The sequence below is a fragment of the Lolium rigidum genome, chromosome 2 (genome assembly GCF_022539505.1).
Source record: "Lolium rigidum isolate FL_2022 chromosome 2, APGP_CSIRO_Lrig_0.1, whole genome shotgun sequence".
Taxonomy (NCBI): domain Eukaryota; kingdom Viridiplantae; phylum Streptophyta; class Magnoliopsida; order Poales; family Poaceae; genus Lolium; species Lolium rigidum.
The window spans coordinates 21,039,050-21,050,756 of NC_061509.1; the positions used below are offsets into that span (position 1 = coordinate 21,039,050).

Sequence of the window (11,707 nt, forward strand, 5' to 3'; positions counted from 1 at the left end):
TTGGACGTATCACCCTTCTTGCCAGCAGCCTTCTTCACGGTCGTCTTTCGATCTTTCGGTGTTATGCTGCTACAGCTCGGTACACGATGGCGGCGACATCAAGATTTGGGCGGGAAACAATAGCGACGAATCAAGAGAAAGAAGAAAGTCAGTGGGAGAAATGAAAGACAGCTGAGAATTGTGAGGTATGTAAACCAGCCGTTGTGTCAATGACACGGCTGGCTCGCCAATCGCCACATCGCCATCGTGTTGCGTCTGATGCGATTGCAAGGAGCCATATGCAGCGGGGCGACCTCGAAGTGACAGACATGGTATTGAACAGTGCCAGACAGAAAAGCCCTTTGGAGCGCGGCTTTCTATTCGAAGCGTCTCAAATCTGCTACGTGCATGCTCAGTCAAGTCATATATCGTACAATTGCATCGTGATTTATAGATATGAGTTGCAAGTTGAATTGTGTTGTAAGTATAATTGCAACTGATTTTTTTAGTTGCAAGTTGGAATGCAACTAAGAGCATCTCCAGTCGCGTCCCCCAAACCGTCCCCCAAACCGCGCCGGATCGAGCGTTTGGGGGACGTGTTTTGTTCGTGCCGCGTTTGGGGGACGTCGCTCCCCAGCCGCGTCCCCCAATCGCCGCCCCCAATCAGAAATTCAAATAGATGCATTCAAAAGAGATCGTTCCCGCCGATTCGTCGCGATCAGAGTAGCGGCGATCGATCAAAAGCTGCGGGCGCGCGATCATATTACAGACCGGTGGTGCATGCAAATTAGAAGAAGGGGAAGGGGTTGGGCGACGGCGTCGTATCCTGAGTCGTCGCAGGCCCGTCGAGCACGGCGACCTCGTCGCGATCTGCCTGTTCCTGTGCATGGTGCGTCTTCTCCGTCGCCGACGCGAGAGGCCGGCGCAGGTGTAGCAGTAGAAGACGCGTCGGCCTGCTCTTGCTGCGCTGCCGCTGCCGCCGATGCCGCTGCCGGGGCCGCCGCGTCCGCCGCCGCCATTTTGGCTTCGATGTCGTCGAGGATCTGGCCTTTGAAGAAGTTGTGCGCCGCTCGCGTCCGGGGAGACATTCCCTCCGTCGACATTCTCGGCGGGGACATGTCGTCCCTGCGTTTCTTGAGCTCCGGCTTCTCCTCTTGCCTCTTGAGCAGCTCGGCCCACCTTTGGTCGGCCTTCTTGTCGCGGGAGATAAAGGTCGAGGACACGTCGGCGAGGCATTTCGTGATCGGCAGCTTGCGTCTTCTCGGACGACGCAGCGTCGGCCAAGGCGGCCTTGGCAGCCTTGTTGCCGATAGGGACGCCACGTCGAAGTTGCCGGCGGCGCGTCCCGGATCAATGGCGTCGTTCCCCTTGGACGGCGACAAGCGCGTCGGCCGCCATTTCTCATTCATTTTGAGCTTGCCATAGCAATGCATGAGCACGAAAGACTTGTGACCTTCCGAGTTCTTCGCGTACAAATCCATGGCCCTATCAAACTAACCAAAGAGCGAGAGTCTTTCATCGAACACAATGTAGGCGCTACGGATTATGGAAGAAAGAGTCGTACCGGTTGGGCGACGTCGGCGCCGCTGTCGCCTGCGGTCTCTAAGTCGTGATGGTACCCATGGAAGGAGTTCACCGACGCTCGGATGATGGCCCATCGCGTCGACATTGCCTTACGGCTCCTCTTCATTGGCACTTTACGGTAGTCGCTGTTGATGAGCTTGCGCTCATCGAACTCGGCCTTGATCCTCGCCCAATACTTCCCGCTTTTACGGTTGGCGCCGATGATGGAGTCATGGCTCACCGTCGCCCACGACTCACACAGACAAAGATCTTCCAGAGGCGTCCACTTCGGGCCTCGTGTGCCCGACGCCTTCTTCTTCTTCTTCTTCGTCCTCACGCCGTCCGCGTCTACCTCCACGAGATCATCGTCACCGGCACCCTCGTCGTCCTCTTCCTCGCCGCCCTCTTCGTCCTCATCGTCGTCCTCCTCGTCGTCCTCCACCCCGTCCTCTTCCTCGTCGTCCTCCACCTCAACGGCGGCGGGTGGACGGCGGGAGGGAGAAAGAAATCGGCGGGATAGGAGAAATGAATCGGCGGCGGGATATGTTTTGGGAGGCCTGTGCGCGGCGGTATAGGCGCGATTTGGCGGGAGCGGCGGGATTTGGCGGGAGTGTGAGACGAATTTTCCACTGTGCCGGCGACGGGTCGGCCCCGCGTCGGTTCGCCTCGCTTTTCGTTGTGTCCGGCGTCCCCGGACCGTCCCACGTGGGACGGGGACGGGCTCGAGGCGCCGGACACCGTATCGGGCCGCGCCGGACAAAAATGGGCTTTGGGGGACGCGGCTGGAACGCTTTTTTTGTCCGGCGCGCCCCAAATCCCTTTGGGGGACGGTTTGGGGGACGCGACTGGAGATGCTCTAAGAGAAATGTTCGGGCCGTTAAATTTAATTCGTGATTCCCGCTAGTCATGATTGCAACATGGGTTCTGAAATTGAAGTTAGTTGTCGCTCAAGATCTGGTCACACCTTTTTTTTTAGCATATCAGGCTGCACGGTGACAAAGTAGCCGTCTCTGCAAACTACTAGCAACAGCAAGCAGCCCACTGTTTTTCGGCGCAACTGGTGAAGCCACTTAGCACATCCATCACGAGGAAATTAATAACTCGCTACGTTACAAACCTTGGTCACCAGAATTGTTTCATAGCAACCAAAAAAAGAAAAATGCTGCATCAATCACTCGATCTTCTGCATCAAAGCCGCATCTAAATCTCCTCCAGTCTCCCCGAGAAACAGTTTGTGCATTCACCACTGGATAAGCCAGTCTTCCTCCTCCGCTCCTCCAAGGACTAGCACAGTTCTTCGGGAGAAAAAAAAAAAGATACTCCATGTCTACTACAACTAGGGATGAGCCGCAGCAGCAACCCCTTCGCATCCTCTTCCTCCCGTACTTCGCCCCGGGGCACCTCATTCCGGCGGCGGACATGGCCGCCCTATTCGCCGCTCGCGGCGCCAGGTGCACCATTCTCACCACGCCCGTCAACGCCGACATCATCCGTCCAGCTGTCGACCGGGCCAACAACGCAAACCTCCATGGCACCGAGTCCGCCCCAGCCATGGCGATCGACATCTACGTCGTGCCTTTCCCCGACGTCGGGCTCCCTCCGGGCTTCGAGAATGTCAGGTACATGACCCAGTCCCACGGACCAGAGTACTACATCAAGTTCCTCCATGCCGCGCTGCTTCTCCGGGAGCCCTTCGACCGGTTCCTGGCCGCCAGCCGCCCCCGTGTCGACGCCGTCGTGATAGACAGCTTCTTCACCTGGTCCCCGGACGCCGCCGCGGCGCACGGCGTCCCGCGGCTCGTGTTCCTCGGCATCAGCGTCTTCGCGCGGTCCTGCTTCGAAAGCACGCTGCGCAACAACCCGCTTGAGGCTTGACTAGAGGACGACGACGATCCGGACGCCCTCGTTTTGCTGCCCGGGCTGCCGCACCACGTAGAGCTGAGGAGGCGGCAGATTTTCAATCACGGGAAGAGGCCGCTGGAGTGGGAATTCTACGAGAACGCCCGGCGCGGCGGACGGCAGGAGCTTCGGCGAGGTGTTCAACGGCTTCCGCGAGCTCGGAGCCGGACTACGTGGAGCACTTGCACGCCACGCTCGGTCGCCGCGGCTGGCTCGTCGGGCCCGTCGCGCTCGCCACCGGACCATCGGAGATGTGGCCGGGCCCGCGACAGGAGGCACTAGTACCGACGACGACGTCGCGGAGAGCTGCCTCCGGTGGCTAGACGCGAAACCGGCATGCTCGGTGGTGTACGTCTCCTTCGGCACGCTGACCACTTTCTCGCCTACCGAGCTGGCCGAGATCGCCCGCGGCCTTGACCTCTCCGGCAAGAACTTCCTGTGGGTCATCAGTGGCACCGAATCGTTAAACTGGATGCCTGAAGGCTTCGCGGAGCTGCTGGCGCGTGGAGGCCGTGGCTTCGTCATCCGAGGCTGGGCGCCGCAGACGCTCATCCTGAAACACTCGGCGCTCGACGGCTTCGTCACGCACTGCGGGTGGAACTCGGTGCTGGAGGCGGTGAGCGCCGGCGTGCCAATGGTCACGTGGCCTCGGTACGGGGACCAGTTCCACAACGAGAAGCTTGTGGTGGAGGTGCTCAAGGTTGGCATCAGCGTCGGCGCCAGGGACTCCGCCGCGGCCATCGATACCCATGAGGTTATCGGTGCCGAGGTGATCACTGCATCCATCAAGAGATTGATGGACGATAGTGTGGAAGACGACGTCCACCTCCCCGTTCCAGCGGGCAACGGAAGTAGTAGCTCCTCTTGAATCCGACAGCACGACGGCGTGGTGTCGGTGGCGGTGGAGAATCCCGGCGGAGCTTCGCTAAGCGTGCGGGGAAGAAGGAGGAGTGGGGCGGCTAGGGTTTGGGGAGAGGGGGGCGCCGGCTATCTAGTGGTGCGGCCACCTTGTGGTTGTTGGGGTGTCCGGCCCCCTCCCCTTGGCCCTCATTATATAGGTGGAACACCCAAGAGTTGGTCTACAAGTCTTCGAATAAGACCCCAAACCAAAACCTTCCATATGACATGAAACCTACCCAAGCTAGGACTCCCACTAGAGGTGGGATTCCCACCTTCCCTTGGGAGGGGTGGCCGGCCACCTTAGGTGGAGTCCACACGGGACTCCACCCCTTAGGGTTGGCCGGCCATGGTGGTGGAGTCCCTTCGGGACTCCGCCTTCCAAAGTGACTTTCTTCCGGAATATTCTAGAACCTTCTAGAACCTTCCATAAATGCACCGGATCATTTTCAAACACATAAAATGACTTCCTATATATGAATCTTATTCTCGGACCATTCCGGAACTCCTCGTGATGTCCGGGATCTCATCCGGGACTTCGAACAAATATTCGAACTCCATTCCATATTCAAGTTCTACCATTTCAACATCAAACCTTAAGTGTGTCACCCTACGGTTCGTGAACTATGTGGACATGGTTGAGTACTCACTCCGACCAATAACCAATAGCGGGATGCGGAGATCCATAATGGCTCCCACATATTCAACGATGACTTAGTGATCGAATGAACCATTCACATACGATACCAATTCCCTTTGTCACGCGATATTTTACTTGTCCGAGGTTTGATCATCGGTATCACTCTATACCTTGTTCAACCTCATCTCTGACAAGTACTCTTTACTCGTACCGTGGTATGTGGTCTCTTATGAACTTATTCATATGCTTGCAAGATATTAGACGACATTCCACCGAGAGGGCCCAGAGTATATCTATCCGTCATCGGGATGGACAAATCCCACTTGTTGATCCATATGCCTCAACTCATACTTTCCGGATACTTAATCCCACCTTTATAACCACCCATTTACGCGAGTGGCGTTTGATGTAATCAAAGTACCTTTCCGGTATAAGTGATTTACATGATCTCATGGTCGAAAGGACTAGGTAACTATGTATCGAAAGCTTATACCAAATAACTTAATGACGTGATCTTATGCTACGCTTAATTGGGTGTGTCCATTACATCATTCATATAATGATATAATCTTGTTATTAATAACATCCAATGTTCATGATTATGAAACTAATCATCTATTAATCAACAAGCTAGTTAAGAGGCTTACTAGGGACTCTTTGTTGTTTACATATCACACATGTATCAATGTTTCGGTTAATACAATTATAGCATGGTATATAAACATTTATCATAAACATAAAGATATATAATAACCACTTTTATTATTGCCTCTTGGGCATATCTCCAACAAGTTCAACGACCAGAAAAAGGCAGCAGATTATTTCTTCCAAAAGCAACATTCACCACAGGATCGAGTAGAACACTACGTGTGTTGTCAAGAAAGCATGCGCGAGGTGCACCATCCTCACCACGCCCATCAACGCCAACACAATCCGTCCGGCTGTCGACCGCGCCAATCTCCATGGCACCGACTCCACCTCGGCAGTCGAGATCTCCCTCATGCCTTTCCCCGACGTGGGGCTCCCGCCGGGCGTCGAGAACGTCTCGACCTTTACGACGCTGCAGGTAGACTACAGCGCCAACTTCATGCAGGCGGTGCAGCTATTTCGCGAGCCCTTCAAGCGGTTCATGGCTGACAACCACCCCGTCGACGCTGTCGTGTCTGACAGCTTCTTCACCTGGTCCGCGGACGCCGCCGAGGAGCACGGCGTCCCGCGGCTCGTCTTCTTTGGTAGCAGCGTGTTCGCGCGGTCGTGCAACGAGAGCTTGCTTCGCAACTGCCCGCTGGAGATCACGACAACTTCCCCAAAGACGAGGACGGCGGACGGCTCGTCTCCCTGCCGGGGCTGCCGCACCGTGTCGAGCTGCGGCAGAGCCAGATGATGGACCCCGGGAATTATTTGTGGGAGTTCTTCCAGAGCAACAATGCAGCCGACCAGAGGAGCTTCGGCGAGGTGTTCAACAGCTTCCAGGAGCTGGAGCCGGACTACGTGGAGCACTTCTGCGCGACCCTCGGCCGCCGCGCGTGGCTTGTCGGGCCGGTCGCGCTCGGCACCATGGACACGGCTGCAAGCGGCACTAAGGCGAACGCGAACAGCTGCCTCCGGTGGCTAGACACGAAGCCGGCCGGTTCGGTGGTATACGTCTCCTTCGGCACGATAAGCAGTTTCTCCCCTGCCGAGCTGCGCGAGATGGCCCACGGCCTTGACATCTCGGGCAGGAACTTCGTGTGGGTCATCGGTGGTGGAGCGGCCACCGTCGACGACTGGATGCCTGAAGGCTTCGCCGAGCTGATGACAGCAGACATCGACGACAGCCGCGGCTACATCATCCGAGGTTGGGCGCCGCAAAGGCACATTCTGAACCACCCGGCCCTCGGCGGGTTCATCACGCACTGCGGCTGGAACTCGGTGCTGGAGGCCGTGAGCGCCGGCGTGCCGATGGTCACGTGGCCACGGTGCGCGGACCAGTTCCTCAACGAGAAGCTGGTCGTGGAGATGCTCAAGATGGGTGTGAGCATCGGTGCCAAGGACTATGGCTTATCTCAGGAGGACCATGAGGTGATCGCCGGCGAGCTGATCGCTCGATCTATCACGAGGCTGATGGGCGGCAGCCAGGAGGGAGATGCTGTACGGAAGAAGGCTAATGAACTTGGTGTCAAGGCGAGGAGCGCGATGGAGAAGGGTGGGTCTTCGTACGGCGATGTCGGACGGCTGATGGACGAGTTGATGGCCCGCCGGCGCCGCCGGTGCTCCGTCAAGCTAGGAGAAGAGGTCCGGGGAGCAGATGGAGCTTCGCCCGTCAGTTGAAAGTTGGCATTTTTTCGTCCGTTAGTTAGTGGCCCGTTAAACCGTCAGCGTTCTTCGTCACAGTACCGACCGATGCTGTTGTACCTTGAATGTCGCTAGCTATTTTTCCAGATCACGCTCGTGCCATGTTTCCAGCTAGGGTGCGTACCAATGTGACATGTCCATCAGTGATCAGTCTTAATTGCACCAGTATCGATCTTGGCATCTTGCACACTTGTGACTCTTTCTTTATCTTCTGTGGTTAGAGCTATTTCCAGCCGCGTCCCCCCCCAAAGCGTTCCCAAAACGCGCCGGATTGAGCGTTTGGGGGACGTGCTTCGTTCATGCTGTGTTTGGGAGACGTCGCTCCACAGTCGCGTCCCCCAAACAAAATTTCGGAAATTTTAAACTTAACGAGATTCGATTAAGATTCGTCCAAACTTACATAGATTCGAACGAAATTTGACTAAATTTAAACTAAACTTAATCTAGAACCACTTGCGGCGGCCGGAGGCGTCGTAGTACTGCTGGAAGTTGTACATGTCGTTGGTGACGACCTCCTGCTTCACGTGCTCGTGGATGGGCTCGTCGACGAGCTCGTCCTTCACCAAGCCGCTTGGTCCTGCCTCGCCGTCGTCGGAGAGGTCCACCAGCGGCTTGCCGGAGTCGCGGATGGACATGGCGATCGCCGCGTCGAGGTCGCCCCTCTAGGCGTCCTTGTCGTTCATGGACGCCAAGAACGCCGCCCGCGGCACTGGGCAGTCCTCGGGGTCGTCGGCTGCCGGCGATGAGCCGTGCTGCCGCTCGTACTCCGCCGGCCGGCCGCGCCGCGACGGTTCCTCCGGCTCCTCCTTCACCTCTGGCTTCGGGATGAGGAGGGCGCCGCCGCGCCACCCTTGCTGCTGCCGGCTACCGCTGCCGCTGCCGCCACGCGGGCCGAGGTGGCCGAGGCGATCGTGAGGTCCCCCCAAGACCTCGTGCCCGCCGACAATGCCCTCCCCATGGACGCGGCCTTCGCCTGGTCCAGACAGGACTGGGAGAGGGAGGAGGCGGAGCAGCAGCGGCGGCTGCTGGACCTGGCCATCGCGAGGCGCCGCGCCGCCGCAGCCGCACAACCCGCCAGAGGCGCGCCGCTCATCAAGCTGGAGGACTCCAGCGAGAATGAGTGGTACAAGCCGACGTCAAGCCGACGTCATCGCCGCCACGCCTCGGTGACTCTAAGCAGGGGTCCAGCCGTTGGGCTACCGGCGAGAGCAGCCAGCAAGCGCGCCAATGCAGGACAGCGGCGATTCCAGCGACGACCACGACGGCGGCTACACGGCGTTCTACCGCCATTTCGGCACGTAGAACACCATTTTTAAATTTTAGTTTATGTTTCCCTTTTTAAATTCGGCCTATATATTAAATATCTCTAAATTTCACCTAAGTTTTAACATTTTTCGTCTATTTCTGTTTAAATTTAAATACATTCGGTCTTTTCTCTAGGCTCGCCGCTAGAAAAATGAGCGCTCTCAGACCAAGTTTTACATCCATGCGGTGCTAAATAGCGCCGAATTTGACATAACGGCTAGATATGCTGGGCAGAGAGAATCTGCCAAATAAGCCAAACAAAAAAAAACATATGTTCTGCTTGCATCTGAAGTCATCGAAAATTTGCAATAGCGCCGAAAGCAAATTTGGATCTGGTCGACATGACCTGTCGCGTTCACTGCACATGTCCCGGTCAGATCATGCCTCATCGATATTTCTACCACGGAAAAGTTAGAGCAACTGCCACAAAATTAGAACCAATTAGAGCGCCGAACGGATCGACACGAGCGAGCGTGCCTACCGGCAACAGCCAGCCATCCATGGCTACGCAGCATGAGCGGCAGCAGCAGCAACCGCTGCACATCCTCTTCTTGCCTTTCTTCGCGCCCGGGCACCTCCTTCCGGCCGCCGACGTGGCCGCCGTTTTCGCCGCCCGCGGCGCGAGGTGCACCATCCTCACCACGCCCGTCAACGCCGGCATCATCCGCCCGGCTGTCGACCGTGCCAACGGCGCCAATAATCTCCATGGCACCGGCTCCGGAAAAATCGATATCGCCCTGATGCCGTTCCCCGACGTGGGGCTCCCGCCGGGCGTCGAGAACTACATGTCCCTTACCACGCTCCAAGCAGACTGCCGCGCCAAGTTCATGCGAGCGGTGCAGCTCGTCCAAGAGCCATTCCATCGGTTCCTAGCCGCCAACCGCCTCGACGCCGTCGTGTCCGACAGCTTCTTCAGTTGGTCCGCGGACGCCGCCGTGGAGCACGGCATCCCGCGGCTCGTGATCACCGGCACCAGCGTGTTCGCGCGGTCCTGCAACGCGAGCATGCTGCGCAGCAACCCGTTGGAGATGACGAGTGAGGGCGATCCCGAAGCTCTCGTTATGCTGCCGGGGCTGCCGCACCGTGTCGAGCTGCGCCGGAGCCAGATGATGGACCCCGGGAAGCAGCCGGGGGCGTGGGCGTTCTACCAGAGCAACAACGCCGCCGACCAGAGCAGCTTCGGCGAGGTGTTCAACAGCTTCCACGAGCTGGAGCCGGACTATGTGGAGCACTTCCAGACGACGCTCGGCCGCCACGCGTTTCTCGTGGGGCCGGTCGCCCTTGCCACCTGGGACATGGCTGCGAGCGGCGCCAACGTCAACGCCGACGTCAACAAGGACAGATGTCTGCGGTGGCTAGACACGAAGCCGGACAGCTCAGTGGTGTACGTCTCCTTCGGCACGGCAACACGTTTCTCGCCGGTGGAGCTGCGCGAGATATCCCGCGGCCTCGACCTCTCCGGCAAGAACTTCGTGTGGGCCCTCGGTGACGGCGCAGGCACCGAATCCTCAGAGTGGATGCCTGAAGGCTTCGCCAAGCTGACGGCAAACATCGGCGACAGCCGCGGCTGCATCATCCGGGGCTGGGCGCCGCAGACGCTCATCCTGAACCACCACGCCCTCGGTGGGTTCATGACGCACTGCGGCTGGAACTCTGTGATGGAGGCCGTGAGCGCCGGTGTGCCGATGGTGACATGGCCGCGGTACGCCGACCAGTTCTACAACGAGAAGCTCGTCGTGGAGGTGCTCAAGGTTGGCGTCAGCGTCGGCGCCAGGGACTACGCCTCGCCCATGGAGAACCATGAGGTGATTGGCGGTGAGGTGATCGCTGAATCCATCATGGCACTCATGGGAAACAACGAGCAGGGCGACGCTATACGGAAGAAGACTAATGAGCTCGGTGTCAAGGCGAGGAGCGCGATGGAGAAGGGTGGGTCTTCGTACAGCGATGTCGGACGGCTGATGGACGAGTTGATGGCCCGCCGGCGGTGCTCCATCGACTTCCGGGCAGCAGGTGGAGTTTGATCCGTCAGCTGGCATTTCTGTCACTGCAAAGTGGCATGTTTAAACCACCAGCGTTATTCGTTACAGTACCTAAGACGTCACGGGCAATGTAGCTGTACTACGGCACACTAGCTTCAACGTCGTGCCGATCCTTGCGCTGATGGTATGGTTGAATGTAGGCCCGTTAAGCTGTTAGATTCTGTGTGTCTCACACAAGGTTTAAATAGTGGCGGCCTCGTTCAAACAATGTAGACGCTATACCATGCTAATATCATGCTATATTGCTAATAGCGTTTTTTTAACAGTTTTGCTATGTCTCGGTCAACTGAGATTTTTTTTAAGTCTAAGTCACTTACAAAAATGTGCTTTGAGTTGCATTTTTCTGAAAAAAGTGTAATTGCACTTTTCTATTGAAAAAACGCAATCGCACTTTTCTGCCAGAAATGTGCAACTGGACCGAGTTGCATTTTTCTTTGAATTGCAGTTGCACTTTTCAAAGGTGACTGAGACTTAAGAAAATCTCAGTCAACTGAGACATAGACACACCCTTTTTTAAAACCCAGAGATATAGCCTAAAAATGAAAGATTTTATAAAAACTGAGACTTCAAATGCTTGTGGCCTTCAATTGTACCCTCATCCTGAAGTAGGGAACGAATGAGTTTCTTCCTATGTCTGCCATTAGTAATACTATGGAACTATCTCGTATTAGAGTCCCCTTAAAAAATAAATTGGGCTTTAGATCGTTGATACCATCTAAGCTCCTCCTCTCGCAGAAGTTTTGTTATGTCCATATTTGATTGGTTTTTAAGCTCCATCTCTTGTGCGGTTAGCGGCTGAACTTCTGCGAAAGCCTCAATGTCATCTATAATAGATGACAATGTTTTCAAGGATGCGTCATGAACAGACGTATCAGTTTCATAGAAGAAGAGGCCAAGGGGCCAAAGTACAACACACCTCTGGCACATACGCCACGAGTGCAACACCACGCTAACCCGAAAGGGTAGCACACACGGCTAAAGCAACTACTCGCGACATCTCCACTTTTCTACAGGCGCAAGGATGCCTCTAAACAGTCTAGCCACTCGC

The 11,707-nt window shown here is 56.4% G+C and overlaps 1 protein-coding gene and 1 pseudogene across 1 annotated transcript; both read left to right on the plus strand.

Annotated features, from left to right (window-relative positions):
- Positions 1 to 2,792: 2,792 nt before the first annotated feature.
- LOC124689320 lies at positions 2,793 to 7,288 on the plus strand (annotated as a pseudogene).
- A 1,829-nt stretch (positions 7,289 to 9,117) lies between these two features.
- On the plus strand, positions 9,118 to 10,641 carry LOC124689321 (UDP-glucose flavonoid 3-O-glucosyltransferase 7-like). The gene has a single exon (XM_047222869.1). It carries the CDS (start codon positions 9,118 to 9,120, stop codon positions 10,639 to 10,641), a length of 1,524 nt encoding a protein of 507 aa, XP_047078825.1.
- The last annotated feature ends 1,066 nt before the right edge of the window (positions 10,642 to 11,707 follow it).